We start from the raw sequence: 16869 nt of genomic DNA on the forward strand, positions 1-16869 counted from the left end.
TAGGGCTCCATTTGGAAAAGTGAGACGCAAAGGAGAGAGGGAAAGTGAAAGGAAGCTTTGGTTCGTTGGGTTACATTTGGGAAAGTGAGACGTGAGGGAAAGTGAAAGGAAGCTTTGGTTCGTTGGTTACATTTGCGATACAGCATTTGAAAATAAATTGGGGATTTGGCCCCGTTAATCTCAGCCAAAAAAAAAAACTGTTATTTTAGAATAGAATTTTTTTTAAAAAAAAATTCCCCAATAATTTCTCATAAACCAAAAATTCCCACATCTATATCTATATATAAAGGAAAGCATTAGAGAGGTTAGGTGGCACTCTACATTTTATTTCATTAACCTTTTCTATTTTCTCAAAATTTTATATTTTTATTAATTTTGTATTCATAAAAACTTATTATAATTAGTGATAATAAATATTCAATTACAACCTTTCAACTTATTTTAATGTAATTAGTGATAATAAATATTTAACTACAACCTTTCAACTTATTCATAATTTTACAACCTTTCAACTTATTCATAACTCTTTTATTTATTGCATTTTATCACTATATATGTAGATATATATGTCCTCTTTTATGCAATATATATATATATATTTTTTTTTTTTTTTTTGAAAATAATTTTATTAAGGAATAGCCTCAGCCATTACAATGTTCTTTAAAAATAAAGGAGCACTACGCTCATTAAACAAACAACCTGACAAAGAACAAGACGCCCGAGCAAGAGAATGGGCCGCCTTATTAGCAGATCGATACACAAAGGAAATAAAAACATTCTTTAAAGAGGACAAAATCAAGCGACAATCCTCCACCAACAAACCAAAGTAAGAAGGCATATGAACTGAGCTAGTTATTGCTTGAACAATCATTAACGAATCAGTCTCTATGAACACATCCTCCCACCCTTTCCTCTTAATCCAGCTTAAAGCTTCCTTCAAGCCAACAACTTCAGCAATTTCGGGCAACACCACACCAAATTTCGAATCCGAGATTGCTTCTAAAAGTTGCCCCGTATGATCACGCGCCACACAACCAAAACCAAACATTCGTTGAGTTTCAAAGATAGCACCGTCAACATTTACCTTGATCTTACCACTCAAAGGTCTGCGCCAAATGTTGCTGTTAGAGAGAACACCAGTAGCAAATGTAGCTGCTGTGTTCTTAGTTGCAACGCGCCATTGATCAAGAGCCTTTCGTGCCGACTGGACTACACCCAACGCTGTACAATTTTTGTTCTGCCAGAAGACTTCATTACGAGTCTTCCATATGCTCCATGATATCATAGCAGCATCGACTATCACCTCTGAATGCTTGCTGTCCAAAAGGTTGAAAAACCAGCTGCTGAAATCGTCCACACCAAGAAGATAGAAGAATAAATGCAGAGAGATTCCAACATGACTGGGCAAACCGACAGCCAACAAGCACATGGAATATCGTCTCATAATAAACATCACAAAGCGGACAGATAAGATCGACATTCACATGCTTGGTGCTTAATTGAACCTTCGTTGGAAGAGAACCCGAACAAGCCTTCCATAAAAAATGAAGAACCTTCGAAGGAACCTCAATTTTCCATAGTCTTTTCCAATAACTGTCATCTTCAAAGTGAAGCCAACTACCACTTGAAGATTGAAGATACTTGTAAGCACTTTTGACGGAATAAAATCCCGAATGTTCCATCATCCAGTGCCACGAGTCCGCGGTTGTTGAATCACTCAACTGGATACTCAAAATTAACTAAGCATCACGTTCTTCAAACATGTCTTCAATGATCTCAACATCCCACCCTCTCTCTTCCATCATCATCAGATTGGAAACCAAAGTACCTTCTAGCCCTTGGTTAACCGTAAGAACATAAGGCCAACTATCATGAGGCAACCATGGGTCATGTAAAACACTCACAGAAGAACCATTTCCAATAGACCTTCGAGCACCCTGTCGAACAAGAGATTGGGCTTCCCAAATACTACGCCAAATAAAGCTAGGATTTTGTCCTAGTTCAGCATTTAAGTAAGAACCCCTCGGGTAGTATCTAGCCTTGTAAATCCTTCCAACAAGTGAGTCTTCTTTAGTGAGTAATCTCCACCCTTGTTTGCCCAAGAAAGAAAGATTATAATTTCTAAGGTCTCGAAACCCCAAACCCCCAACATGTTTGTGTTGACACAACTTCTTCCAACTAACCCAACTAATCCCTTTATGAGAAGAATTAGCTTGAGTATTCCACCAAAATTTAGCCATTAAACCTTCTAGACTAGAGCAAATTTCTTTGGTTAAGAGAAACACGCTCATAGCATAGCTTGGAAGAGCCTGAGCCACAGACTTAATCAACACCTCTTTTCCCGCTTTGGATAGGAATTTGTTTTCCCAACTGAAAATCCTCTTTTTCATCTTTTCCTTCAAAAAACCAAGGATAGCGTTCTTGTTCCTTCCCATGATACAAGGGAGGCCAAGATAAAAACTATCTTCACTAGCCTCATTGAGTCTCATCATACTACAAAGATCACTCTTGATATCCACTGGCGTGTTCTTACTGAAAAATACTGACGACTTCTCAAAATTGATTTTTTGACCAGAAGCAAGCTCATAAGCATTGAGAAGACGAATCACATGTTGAGCTTCTCGTCGATTAGCCTTGCAATAAACATAACTGTCATCAGCGAACAGCATATGAGAAACCGCAGGAGCCCCACGAGCCACTCTACACCCAGTAATAAGTTGAAGTCTCTCATAATTTTTCAGGAGAGCTGTCAAACCTTCAGCACAAATCAGAAATAAATAAGGTGACAAAGGATCTCCCTGACGCAAACCCCTACCAGGGATGATAGGTCCAATAGAATGTCCACCATGAACCACATTATACGACACAGTAGAGACACAACTCATGACAAGAGACACAAAACGACTACAAAAACCCATATGAAGCATCAAATTTTCAATAAACTTCCACTCCACTCGATCATAAGCTTTACTCATATCAAGTTTCAGAGCCATGTATCCTTCTTTCCCTCTTCTTTTACGCTTGAGATAATGCATTATCTCAAATGAAACCATGATATTGTCTGATATCAACCGACCAGGGAGAAACGCACTCTGCGTGTCAGAAATCACCAAAGGCAGAATTCCTTTTAATCTATTCGCCAAAACCTTAGAAATTATTTTATACAAAACATTACATAAGGAGATTGGCCGAACATCAGTCATCACCTCGGGTTGCTTCTTCTTCGGGATAAGCACAATATTAGTGTGATTTACTTCGCTAGGCAAAGACCCTTGGATAAAGAAATCTTTGACAAACTTAATAACATCACTACCAACAGTACTCCAACATTTTTGATAGAACCCAGGAGTCATCCCATCAGGCCCCGGAGATTTATCCGGATGCATTTGAAAGAGAGCGCGACGAACCTCATCATCCAAAACCGGCTCAACTAACATTTCATTCTGTGCAAAGGTGACCGTGGCTGGAGTACAGTGCAAAATCTCAACAAAATCTACAGCAGTAGGCGTAAAAAGATGTGAAAAATAATCACTTACAAGAGTATCAAGGCCATTCTGCCAGTCAAGCCAACAACCCGCCGAGTTCTTCATTTTTTGGATTGAGTTTCTACGCCTCCTAGTAGTTGCAGTAGCGTGGAAATATTTCGAATTGCTATCACCCTCTCGGAGCCAAAGTTGTTTACTTCTTTGTTTCCAAAAAATTTCCTTTTGAAGAAGAACATTGTTGAGTTGAGACACAGCTTGTTTATAATGTTCCACCGAAGTCGAGTCCCTACCCTTCTTCCATCTTCTAATATTCTTCTTGCATTCCTTGATACGTTGTGAAAAATTGCCGGTATAATCCTTTCCCCAAGCTAGAAGCGTATCTCCACAATTTTTAATCTTTTCCAACACTTCAAGATCAGGTAGAAGAGACCAACTTTCTTCAATAATCTTGAAACAAAGTGGTTCTTTGAGCCATGAATTTTCAAACCTGAACTTGCGATTTGAAGCCACCGTAGTCGCATTACGAGTCACAAGATGAAGTGGACAGTGGTCCGAAATGGTTGCTTCCAAGTTATACAACTTAGCCGTGGAAAATAAATCCAACCAAGATTGATTTGCCAAAGCTCTATCAATACGCACCTCAACCCAATCGTCCGTGCCACGATGCCTTTCCCAAGTATACGAATAGCCATAAAGATCCATATCACAAAGACCACACTCACCCAAAGCATCATTAAAACCATCAATTAACCAATTTGGGTAAGGGTTACCTCCTCTTTTATCTTCTTGAGAAGTTACATTGTTAAGGTCCCCGATGATACACCAAGGGAGCCTTGACTTATCTCGAAGCACCTTTAACAACTCCCAAGTTCTCTTGCGCAAGCTTCGATTAGGTTCGCCATACAATCCCGTCAACCGCCATTCACCAACATCACCATCAGTAATACATACATCAATGTAGTCAACACTAAACTCCATAACTTTAACCTCCTCCTCTACTCGCCAAAGCAAAGCAACTCCACCACTTTTACCACGAGCATCAACAGAAATAGCACCCTCAAATCCAATAGCCACACGCAACTTCTCTACAGCTTCCTTCTTTGTCAAAGTCTCACATAAAAACAAGTAATTGGGTTTCTTTTGGATCACAAGATCTTTTATGAATTGTTGGGTCCATGGGTTCCCAAGCCCATGGCAATTCCAAGAAAGAATGCTCATGATATCTGGTGGGCCTGAGAACCATGGCCCACCTTCAAATCGTTTTTTGGATCAAGCTTCACCACATTAACATGGCCCACTTCCTTCTCAGCCACTTCATTTGCACGTGTACTATGTTCCAACACAGTACGTCTTCTTTTGCTGTCCAAAAGCAATAAAGTCTCATCTTCACTAACAGCCACCTCTCCATAATTCTTGCCACTATCAATTCTCTCCACATCAGCATCATTACTACCATTATTTCCAAATAAAACTCCTTTATTTTTTGCTGAATTCAAGGTAATCGTATCCTCTCCCTGATCACCATCATCAATCTCCATGATTTTTGGCCCAATCGAATCAGCAGGGATCTCACCAGATCGCCGAACCTCTCCACCACCGTCGACTGCTGTGTTTTGTTCAGAACCAGTCCGGAGCCATTGAGCTCCTATCAAATAATTCTTCTTCTTGGTCTGTGCTCGCATACCATTCCCATAAGGCTTGACTAATGGATCATAATCTTCATCAAATCTTCGAGGACAAAAACGTTCGGAGTGGCCAATTATTCCACAAACAAAACAAAAAGTTGGAATGTGTTCATACTTAAAGTTCGCCCATATCCAATCACCATTGTCTTTGCATAACTTCATTCGACGCTTCAACGGTTTGTCAATGTCGACTGTTGCCCGAACTCGAAGGTATTCCCTCCAAATTCCATTAAAATTCTTAGCATCCGTCTTGATAAACTTTCCAACATAGTCTCCTGCCTTTCGAACCACCTTCTCCAACATATATCCCGTTTTCAGATCATGAATCTGAACCCAAAGATCAAGGCAGTGTAATCGAACCAACTTCGGATCCTCCCCACGCTTGAGACGATGAAAGATCAACGGACTCCTATTAAAAGTCCATGGGCTACCATCAATGACAGCTTGAACATCAATTTCATGATAAAATTGAAAGAGATACCTATTCGTATCTAGTTCTCTGATATAAACTCCCTTCCCCGGTTGCCAAAGAGACGCCATCATATGCCTCATAGCATCGAAATCAAACGTTCTACCCGTCAAGAATCTACCCACGAGGCACCATCGATCATCAAAGGCTACCTCTTCTCCCTCATTATCATCACCAATCAAGATCCCTTCCTCCTCCTCCTCCAAATTTATTTGTGCATACTCTTTGTTTAAATCAAAACCTGTATAGCTACTGGAAGCCATAGATGACACCAGACTAATCCAGCCAAAAACAAACTACACCAGAAAAACAATCAACAACGACAATACATACAACGACAAGTCAAAAGACTAGACATTTGCATGCAATATATATTTTGATTTGTGCTCTACTATGTATTGTTTCTTCTCTAATCTTTGTTAGGCAATTATATGTAATATTTTAAGGGTTTAAATATATTTATTTATATATACATGTTTATTTATTAGCATATGTACTTACATTTGTATCAATTTAACGTGTAGGTTAGTAGGTAATGTCAATCAACAAGCATTCATGTAAAGAAGTTTTTGCTATGCTAATTAAGGAGAACTAGCACCAATCCTGAAGTATCTTTGAAAGCCTCATGAGTTTTCTATTTTCTTATATAGCACATTTGTCATACATGTTAATGATGTTTATCAGGTAAATGATGAACAAATTTTTTACTGGAAAATGTTATAAGCTCCTCACATAGAATGAAAGTTTATTTGATATACTTCTGTGGCATGATCTTCTTATTACTTTCTAATTTATTTATTTTGTGGTTATTTTAAATTTTAATCTCATATTATTCTAATTTTTAAGATTTATTAAATAATAATTAATTAATTAAAAGAGAAAAATTAAATAATTAAAAAAATAAAGTTAACCTACCCAATTAAAAGATGTAAAAATAACCGAATTTTATAATAATACTAATTATTTTAGTTTTATTATCTATTATTATTAATTAATATTATTTGATATGATCATTCTTGCTTACCAAAAGAAAAATGAGATTATAATACAATATAAATTAAAATAAAAAATATGTATTATTTTTAATTAATATATTGATAATAGGTATAATAGAGTATACTAAGTGATTTATTATATAATAAGTTTTGGTTTTAATATTTATATATATTAATTACATATATAATGCTTAAATAATTATTAAAATATATAACAGTTGTTTGAATATTTTTTTGTAGAATATTTTATATATGTTATTTGCTTATATATATTTCAATTATTAAAACAAAATAATATGTAATAAAACTCGAATATAAAATCTATGCACATTATTACTCATATAATTATAATAATAAGAAATAAATATTAATTTATATCTTTTATTTATTTATATTTATATCTTATATATCTATATATTCATATAAATTGTAAATATAAAAGTGATTGACATGACAACTACTATTTCTTTCTATTGTTTCTAATTTCTAGGTTTTTTAATTTTTTAATAATTATAAAAGAAACAATAACAAAAAGAAGAATGTACATTAAAATTGGTTGCATTCTTAAGAATATGAAAAGCTCATGATATTTAAACACCACTCTATTAGTTACTAAGTCATTATATGTATACAAAGTATAAATATAGAACTATGCATTTATATTAATATGCATTATATTAATTAATATTATGAAAACTCTATATTAATATACCATCCTATTATTAAGTTGTATATAAATAATATATATATATATGTAATATAATAAAGAGATATGAGCAACTTCTTATTATAAGTCATTTTTCTTATAAATATAATTTTTCTAGATACTTTTACATAATAATTTGTTGTACGTGAAATATTTTTCATCAAATTATAGCTAATTTTAAAGAAGGAAGCTTTTTGGATACACAAATGTACAGGTGATGAAAGAAAATTACTCTATTTAGAGATTAAGTGAAGAGGATTATATTTTTAATTGAATTTTAATTATTTTTTTCAGCAAAAAAAATATTTATTATTTAGATGTAATATATAATATATTATGAAAAATGTGTATGATCTCATCTCAATAAAATAAAGAGAGATTTAAAAACGTCTTCCAAGGAATTAAAAGATGATCGAGTATCATTTATATTTAAATAAACATTCTCAATTATGAAATAAAAGTACATCTCAACAAAACATAATTATTATTTTTGTTTTGTCTTTATAGCATATTATTTAAGCTTATATAAATTGTTAGGATAAGATTATTATTTTTTATTGTGTTTAATAATTTAGAAAATATATGTACCAAAATATTGGACGTTTGAATTTTTGTTATAAACTTAAGTTAGATTAATTTGATAAAATAAAATATATGTAAATAATTAGCTCGAATCAATGAGAAGCTGCTAAATTAAGGGAATTTATATAGTTTTGATGTTTTATATTAAAATTATTAATTTAGATTGATGATGACTCTTTAGTTAGTTTTTAGTTTGTCGTATTTTAAAAAATAATATAGTTTAAAAATATTTGAAGAGCTGCGCGAAGCGCGACATTGTTACCTAGTTTTATATAGAATAAATATCTTCTATAAGGGTATATATGTAATTCAACAACAAAAGCCCAAAGTATTGTGACTTTTAATTAAGTTATAGATTACAAAAAAAAATAAAATATTTTTTCTTAGAAAAAATATTTAAAATAAATAATATTTAAATTTCTAACTTTTTATTTTATTTTAAAAAATATTTCATATTTATATATATATATTTTTATTATTAACAAACAATATCAACCTAAGTTTCTTATAAACTAAAATTTTTTATTTTACAAGTGATAAAAATAGAATTTAAAAATATTAAGTATTATTTTTATCAAATGCATATAAATTTATATAATGAAAAAATAAATTTAAAAGTATATAGAAAATAAAAATTTTATATAACATCTTATTATATATATTTGTGGTTATAATGAATTAGATTAAAATATTATCATTATTATAATATAATTTTAACAACTCATAGCATTTTAAAATTTATAATCTCAATTTTTTTTCTACAATTTTGCTACAATTATTTTTTCTTTCAATACAACACAGTGAACACACCCTTAATTTATTGGTTATTTGTTGTACTCTATTTTAACTATTCAATAATAATTTTTTGAGGGAAAGAAATTTGTCGAAATTAACTCCCGCCATCTTCAATTTTCCGAAAATAGGGCCCAAACTTGCCACGCTGGCGATCCGCCCCTTCCACTTTCAACCAATAGAAATGCCTTTTCTACTCGTAGGCGTCTTCGCTTCCTTATATATAAATATCAAACCATCATGAATGACTACATTCACAATCCAAATTCTCTATTCGCTCCATTTCATTTTCAACCAAGAATACCTGAACAACGCATCCCTAATCTTCGTATCTATTCAATGGATTCCACCGCCGCAGCAACAACCAAGAAGGGAGGCAGAGGAAAGCCTAAGGCTAACAAATCGGTTTCAAGGTCTTCGAAGGCCGGTCTCCAATTCCCTGTCGGTCGAATCGCTCGATTCCTCAAGAAAGGCCGATACGCTCAGCGAGTCGGCTCTGGATCACCAGTTTACCTCTCCGCCGTTCTAGAATACCTTGCTGCTGAGGTTTGTTTGGATTTCTTTGCCTGTAAATTGCATTTTCTTACGCTTTTTTCAATATCATTTCCCAACAAAATTCATTGCCTAAATTTTCTCTGTCGTTTTGATGCAGTTATTGGAGTTGGCCGGAAACGCTGCTAGGGACAACAAGAAGAGCAGAATCATTCCGAGGCACATTCAGTTGGCTGTGAGGAACGATGAAGAGTTGAGCAAGCTTTTGGGTGCGGTGACCATCGCGAACGGAGGTGTTCTGCCTAACATCCACCAGACTTTGTTGCCGAAGAAAGTCGGAAAAGGGAAAGACGAGATTGGATCTGCGTCTCAGGAGTTTTAGATTTTATGATTTCTTGTTCTATAGTATAGAAATTGAAAAAAGATGTTAGATTTTTGGATCTTCAAAGTTCAAACTTTTATTTTGATGTGTTTTGATTAGGTCATCAATAGTATCCTAATGAAGTAGGATGTTTAGATTTGTAAAGGCTCATCTTTCTATGGATTGCTTCTCTCTATTTCCCATCATTGTTTCGCTTATGATCAATTGCTTTGAAAATAGATATGTATTGATCCATCTGTGTCTATTTATTGTTGTTTTCTTTATTCTGAATTAAAACAATATATACCATTTGTAGTATTTGCATTGTTTTTGTTTGGCATATTCAAGCCAAAATGTTTTTTTATTGTTCAACCTTATCTAAAAAATTAAATTATCTACACCCATCCTAAAAAGATAGAATTTTTATTTTTTGAGATGTAATTGTAACAAAGCGAAGAATACAAGAGAAAATATAGTTACAATTAGGGCAAAGAAAGGAGAGCTAAGAGCACCTGAGCTGATATAAATGTATCTATATATATGCCGTGGTTAATGCTCCAAGGAAACTGCAATCATAACACCATTTTGAGGTTTCTTTCACTGTAGACGTCATATGCCGTGCACTACTGGAGTCACATCATTTTTTTTATATATATTTAATTAATATTTATATTATTATATTAATACAATTAAGATTTTTTTTGGGAAATTTTGCTATGCATATTTTTAAGAGTGATGTACTAATGTAATCTTATTTGTTTTTGACACTAGACAAATTTTTTTAGTTTATTTTTTTTTATAGTGTGTATACTATAGTTATTTAAAATATTTTAAATTTTTTTAAAAAATTTAGTTAAATATAATAACTGTGGTATTTTTGTTAATTAATATGATTTAATTTTTTTTTATTTTATTAAAAAATTAATATAATAATAATAAATATTTTTTTAGTGTAATTTTTAGTTTTGTGGTTGGAGTAAAAATACTTTTTAACATCAAATATAGTCATAGTGTAACACCAAATTTAATGTGTTCTTAGAAATGCTCTAAGCTCGCCAAACTAACTCTTTATCCGATCGTAATGCATTTCTAGCCAAATTACTAGCAATGCAATTGATATTTATAGGTATATGGTAGAGTGATACATTAGGAAAAGTTGATAAAGTGTTGTTGGTCTTTATGATGAGTCCTGAAAGAGCCAATCTATCTTTCCAGTTATGTTTCACTCTTGACACTAAATGAAGGTAGTCCGTTGCTGTGCATGAGAGAGGTATGCAGATGGTAGAACACCATTGTAAGGCATGAGAGAGAGCTTAAGCTTTAGGAAAGAGTGAAAGATGAGTTCTCAACGAAAGGAGTAGACAGGCATGCTATAATTTGGTCCTCACTATTCCTTATAACCGACCCAATACTTTTTTTGTGGTTAAGAACATCTAAGGCAACATCAATATTCAATATGAACTGCTGTGGGTGGAGTTTAGGATAGTCTCTAAAGTTTGTAGTTGGAGTTGACTTTCTAGTAGGAGCTACTGCTTGTGCATCTGTTGGTGTGGATTGGCAGTTTGGTTGAAGAAGTTGGGCTTCTCTTGTAGTCCTGTATTAAAGCTTTTTAAACAGGAAAGACATCTTCTAGTTTGCTAGAGGGCACCCTCTGTATGTTAGAATAAACGGTCTGGACCAAACTTTTGCATTATTTTTCATTTAGATGTTTATTGCTTCCAAGTTTTTAACATTTCTATTTTTCATTTTATAGAGAATCCACATACCTTCCAGAGAGGTCTCGTAGATAACTTCTTGGGCACCATTGCCAAGAGATTAGATGACATCATGGAAACTACCAAGGTTGACAGAGGTAAGGGGAAGGACATGGAACCTTCTAGCTGGATCCAAGAAGCCAACACCTCCGGTCAAGGGCCATGAGGTGATTCTTAAGGTTACAACTTCAGAAGCTATTGTCCATCCCTAGGCTCCTCAAGTTGCGGTAGAATCTGTTAGAAATAATTGGGGTCACAACTGTATATATAAAATGTGTGTTGGGTCATCAAATAAATAAGTCAAATTTATGTGGTCTATTTTGGAATAAAGTTTATGACTTAAGGGCATGATTGTCATGATTTTAATATGTGGATACCAATTAGACAATTTCTATATTGATGAGGGGCCAAATAGAAATAGTCAAAAATATTGCCAACAGGTTTGTCTGTTGGTAATATAACGGGTAATGGTCCCCATTTTGCATTGTATCAGTATTTTTCCAGAGTTCTTGAATCCCCATCATCAAGAAAATAAGGTTTCAAAGGTTTTGATGCAAAATTGGAAGATCATACCAATCAAAGATCGATTCTATGGACTCCGGTACGCTTCCGCTATTCCTTAATTTTATTGTTTGATTCTCTTGAATTAATTAGGGTTATATTCTGAGTTTACAGTATTCTAACATGTGGTATCAAGAGCATCTCTAAATTAATTCTTGAGAATTTATGGTAGTATTGATCTTCCATTAAATTATTATTATTTTTTTTTTTTTGCATTTAGAATATTTAGTTAATCATGCTATATATTTAAATGTTCCACCGCTGCAAATTTGTTCAATCGTAGGTATATATATTGCATGCGATTGAATTTTTGGATTTGCAGTAATATATTTCTGCGATGAACAACTATAAGTATATTTATACATATAAAAGTCGATCGCATACTTTATATATATATTCGATGTGCGATAGAAACTTTGATATATTGGTTATTGGTTTTGTTCGACATACTTTATGATTTGATGGCTATTTGTTTGAATTGTATATATATATATACATATATGATTTGAAAGTCGGTTCTGGTGATTCTGTTACACCGAATGCATGATGCATTCAATTTTATTTTATTTTTTTTTTATTTGTTTTTTAACAGTAATGTATCATGATGCATTAAAGTTCACACAGTAATATATGTTTTCATTATGCATGAATGGATACTGCGAGAATGGATGTAATGCATCATTATTATTATTATTTTATTAAAATAAATAATAGTTTTAATTATAATAATAATACAGTAACAATTTAATTCAAATTTTGGTTTAAAGTTTATTAAATATATCTAATATTTAATTAAATTAATTGAAACAAAATATCACCAAAGTGATTTCTTTTGTGTAGATTAATTTAATAAAAATATTATGATAATTGTGTGTATGTGATTCATAAATTTATTAACTAACCCAAAGGTGAGTTAATATTTGGTTGAATTTCATGCATGTTTGTGGTGATAAATGTGTGACAATTATAAGGTATTTTATGTGAACAATTTGTTAGTCCAAAGATTACATATTGTTTGACATAATTTATTGTCAATATTTGATCACTACAACAAGAGTACCGCTTGCAATTAATATTACTGTCCAAAGACTTAATATTAATGTTGTGTTTGGTATCTTGAGATGGGATCAACCATTATTTGAATTTATTGTTTTATTTGGATTCTTATATGAGCATGTTATTTATGTAATTGTATTGTTCTTTTCAGCTGTTGCTAGTGTATCTGCTAACCTTAATTCTGCACGGTCCTTAATGGTAATAAATTTAAGGACTGGAAGGAGAACATTTTTATTGTTCTTGGCCGCATGGATCTTGACCTTGCATTAAGGATGGATCGTCCCGCTTCTCTTACGGATACCGCACCTCCGAGCAAAGGAGGATTTATGAGAAGTGGGACCGTTCAAACCGCATGAGTCTTATGATCATTAAGCGCGGCATACCTGAGGCTTTTAGGGGTGCGGTGTCCGAGGAGGTCACCGATGCCACAACTTTCCTTGCTGAAATTGAGAAGCGCTTTGCAAAAAGCGATAAGGCGGAAACAAGTACTCTTTTAAAGAAACTTATTTCCATGAAGTTTAAGGGCAAGGAAAACATAAGGGAGTACATTATGGAAATGTCTCACCTTGCTTCAAAGTTGAAGGCACTAAAGCTTGAGCTTTCGGATGACTTGCTTGTGCATTTAGTGCTTATCTCTCTTCCTCCACAATTCAGTCAATTTAAAGTCGGCCATTACACCGCCAAAGGGAGAAGTGGACTCTTAATGAGCTCATTTCATTTTGTGTTCAAGAGGAAGAAAGATTGAAGCAAGAAAAGACTGAAAGTGCTCATTTGGCAAGCACCTCTAAGGATAAGGGCAAGAAAAGAAAGAATGAGGCTGCTAAGGATAAAGGTCCTGCACATAAGAAACAAACTCAAACCAACAGTGATGATGGTTGTTTCTTTTGCAACATGAAAGGACACATGAAGAAGGAATGTGCTAAGTATATTGCATGGCGAGCAAAGAAAGGTACATTTCTTACTTTGGTCTGTTCTGAGGTAAATTTAGCTTCAGTACCAAGAAACACTTGGTGGTTAGATTCCGGTGCTACTACTAACATCAGTGTTTCTATGCAGGGTTGCCTGAGTTACCGAAAGCCAAATGATGCTGAAAGAAGCATTTATGTGGGAGATGGCAAGTCGGTAAATGTGGAAGCAATAGGGCATTTTAGGTTGTTGTTAAGTACTGGTTACTATTTGGACTTAATAGATACTTTTGTTGTACCGTCTTTTAGACGGAATTTGGTTTCTGTTTCTTGTTTGGACAAATTGGGTTATTGTTGTTCATTTGGAAACAATTGCTTTAGTTTATCTATTAATTCAAATACCGTTGAACCGGTTCACTTATGGTTTATGACAACTTATATTTGCTTGACACTGTTGCTTCTTATAATGAAACCTTGAATGTGGAATCACGTGGTACTAAGCGTAAAATAGATAATGAAAAATCAAGTTCCTTATGGCACAAACGGTTAGGTCACATCTCTAGAAATAGAGTTGAGCGACTTGTATCTGATGGAATTTTAGATTCAATTGATTTTTCAGACTTTGATGTTTGTATTGAATGCATCAAAGGCAAACAGACCAAAACAAAGAAATTGGGTGCGAAAAGAGCTACCGATGTCTTAGAGTTGATACATACAGATATTTGTGGGCCATTTCCTACACCTTCTTGGAATGGTCAACGATACTTTGTATCATTCATAGATGATTACTCAAGATATGCGTACCTATTTCTACTTCATGAAAAGTCTCAAGTGTTGGACGTGTTCAAATCTTTTAAGGCTGAAGTTGAGAATCAACTTAGCAAAAGAATAAAGCAAGTCAGGTCTGACCGTGGTGGTGAGTACTATGGCAGATATGACGGATCAGGTGAACAACGTCCAGGACCTTTTGCCAGATATCTAGAGGAGTGTGGAATTGTCCCACAGTACACTATGCCAGGATCTCCTAGCATGAATGGTGTTGCTGAAAGACGAAACCGTACTCTTAAAGATATGGTAAGGAGTATGATCAGTCATTCAACCTTACCAGAATCACTCTGGGGAGAGGCACTTAAGACAGCAGCCTACATTTTGAATAGGGTACCAACTAAAGCAGCTGCAAAAACACCTTATGAGCTTTGGACAGGGCGAAAGCCTAGTCTTAAGCACTTTCATGTTTGGGGATGTCCAGCTGAGGCTAGGCCTTATAGGCCAAATGAAAAGAAGCTGGAACCTAAAACTGTGAGCAGCTACTTTATTGGATATTCTGAACGATCTAGGGGTTTCAAGTTTTATGATCCCAAAGTAAAGAATATATTTGAAACGGGAACTGCAAAGTTTTTTGAGGATATTGAGTTTGGGGGGAGAAATACGGTTAAAGACTTTGTTTTTGAGGAGGATTTAGAATCACCCACTTCTCTTGAAGATGAGTTGATTCCTATTCCAATAGTTGCTTTTGACAATGTTCAGGATTCTAATCCTAATATTGATCAAGTTTTAGATCAAGAGCAACCAAACATAGTCAATCAAACCCCAGAGGTACAAACTCAACAACCTCAAGAACAAGTGCCTTTGCGACGGTCCACTAGAGAAAGAAGAAATGCTATTAATCCAGATGAATATATAGTGTATCTTCAAGAACATGAGGATGGCATTGGAATGATGGAAGATGATCCAATCAACTTTCATCAAGCCATGAAAAGTTCTAACTCTCAAAAGTGGAATGATGCCATGAATGAAGAGAATAAGTCTATGCAAGACAATAAAGTTTGGGAAGTTGTCCCATTACCAGAAGGTGTAAAACCCATTGGTTGTAAATGGATATTTAAAACCAAGAGGGATGAAAATGGTAATGTAGTGAGGTTTAAGGCACGTCTTGTAGCAAAAGGCTATACTCAGAAAGAAGGCATTGATTATAAAGAGACTTTCTCTCCAGTTTCATCGAAAGACTCTTTCAGGATAATAATGGCACTTGTTGCTCACTTTGATCTTGAGTTACATCGATGGATGTTAAAACAAATGCTTTTCTCAATGGCGACATTGATGAGACAATTTATATGGAGCAACCAGAAAACTTTGTGGTTGGTGACCCAAAGAAAATGGTTTGCAAATTAAAAACATCCATCTATGGACTCAAGCAAGCTTCCCGTCAATGGTACCACAAATTTCATCAAGTGGTTCTCTTATTTGGTTTTGAGATGAATGCTGTTGATGATTGTGTGTATCATAAGTTTAGTGGGAGTAAGTGTATATTTCTGGTTCTATATGTCGATGACATATTGCTTGCCACTAATGATATAGGCTTATTGCACGAAACTAAGAGATTTCTATCCAAGCATTTTGAGATGAAAGATCTTGGTGACGCCTCTTTTGTTTTAGGAATTCAAATACATCGAGACCGTTCTCGGGGTATCCTTGGATTATCACAAAAGAGCTATATCGATAAAGTACTCAAACGGTTTGGCATGCAAGATTGTAGACCAGGTGATACCCCTGTCGTTAAAGGAGACAAATTTTGTCTTAAACAATGCCCTAAAGGAAGCCTTGAAATTCAAGAAATGCAAAAGATTCCCTACGCTTCGGCTGTTGGGAGTCTAATGTATGCTCAAGTTTGTACGCGTCCGGATATAGCGTACATTGTTGGAGTGTTAGGCAGATACTTAAGCAATCCAGGAATTGATCACTGGAAAGCAGCCAAAAAGGTTATGAGATATTTGAAGAGAACAAGAGAGTACATGCTCACATATAGGAGGTCAGATCACTTTGAGATCATTGGATACTCTGACTCTGACTTTGCGGGATGCCAAGATAGTAGGAGATCCACTTCGGGCTACATATATCTGTTAGGTGGTGGAGCTATATCATGGAGGAGTGCAAAACAAACACTCATAGCTTCATCCACCATGGCAGCAGAATTTGTTGCATGTTATGAGGCATCCAACCATGGTATGTGGCTGAGAAATTTTGTC

The 16869-nt window shown here is 34.3% G+C and overlaps 3 protein-coding genes across 3 annotated transcripts; 2 read left to right on the forward strand and 1 right to left on the reverse strand.

The window, feature by feature from the left end:
• Positions 1-628: 628 nt before the first annotated feature.
• Positions 629-1429, reverse strand: LOC133032067 (uncharacterized). Its single transcript, XM_061105886.1, has one exon. It carries the CDS (start codon positions 1427-1429, stop codon positions 629-631), a length of 801 nt encoding a protein of 266 aa, XP_060961869.1.
• Positions 1430-8939: 7510 nt separating this feature from the next.
• LOC115702778 (histone H2AX) lies at positions 8940-9822 on the forward strand. Its single transcript, XM_030630218.2, has 2 exons — positions 8940-9260; positions 9367-9822. The coding sequence occupies exons 1-2, from the start codon at positions 8955-8957 to the stop codon at positions 9586-9588; spliced, it is 528 nt and encodes a 175-aa protein (XP_030486078.2). The 5' UTR covers positions 8940-8954; the 3' UTR covers positions 9589-9822.
• Positions 9823-11386: 1564 nt separating this feature from the next.
• Positions 11387-14236, forward strand: LOC115698136 (uncharacterized). Its single transcript, XM_061105887.1, has 4 exons — positions 11387-11488; positions 13090-13100; positions 13604-13887; positions 13995-14236. Exons 1-4 carry the CDS (start codon positions 11387-11389, stop codon positions 14021-14023), a joined length of 426 nt encoding a protein of 141 aa, XP_060961870.1. The 3' UTR covers positions 14024-14236.
• Positions 14237-16869: the final 2633 nt, after the last annotated feature.

The sequence above is a fragment of the Cannabis sativa genome, chromosome X (assembly GCF_029168945.1).
Source record: "Cannabis sativa cultivar Pink pepper isolate KNU-18-1 chromosome X, ASM2916894v1, whole genome shotgun sequence".
Taxonomy (NCBI): Eukaryota; Viridiplantae; Streptophyta; class Magnoliopsida; order Rosales; family Cannabaceae; genus Cannabis; species Cannabis sativa.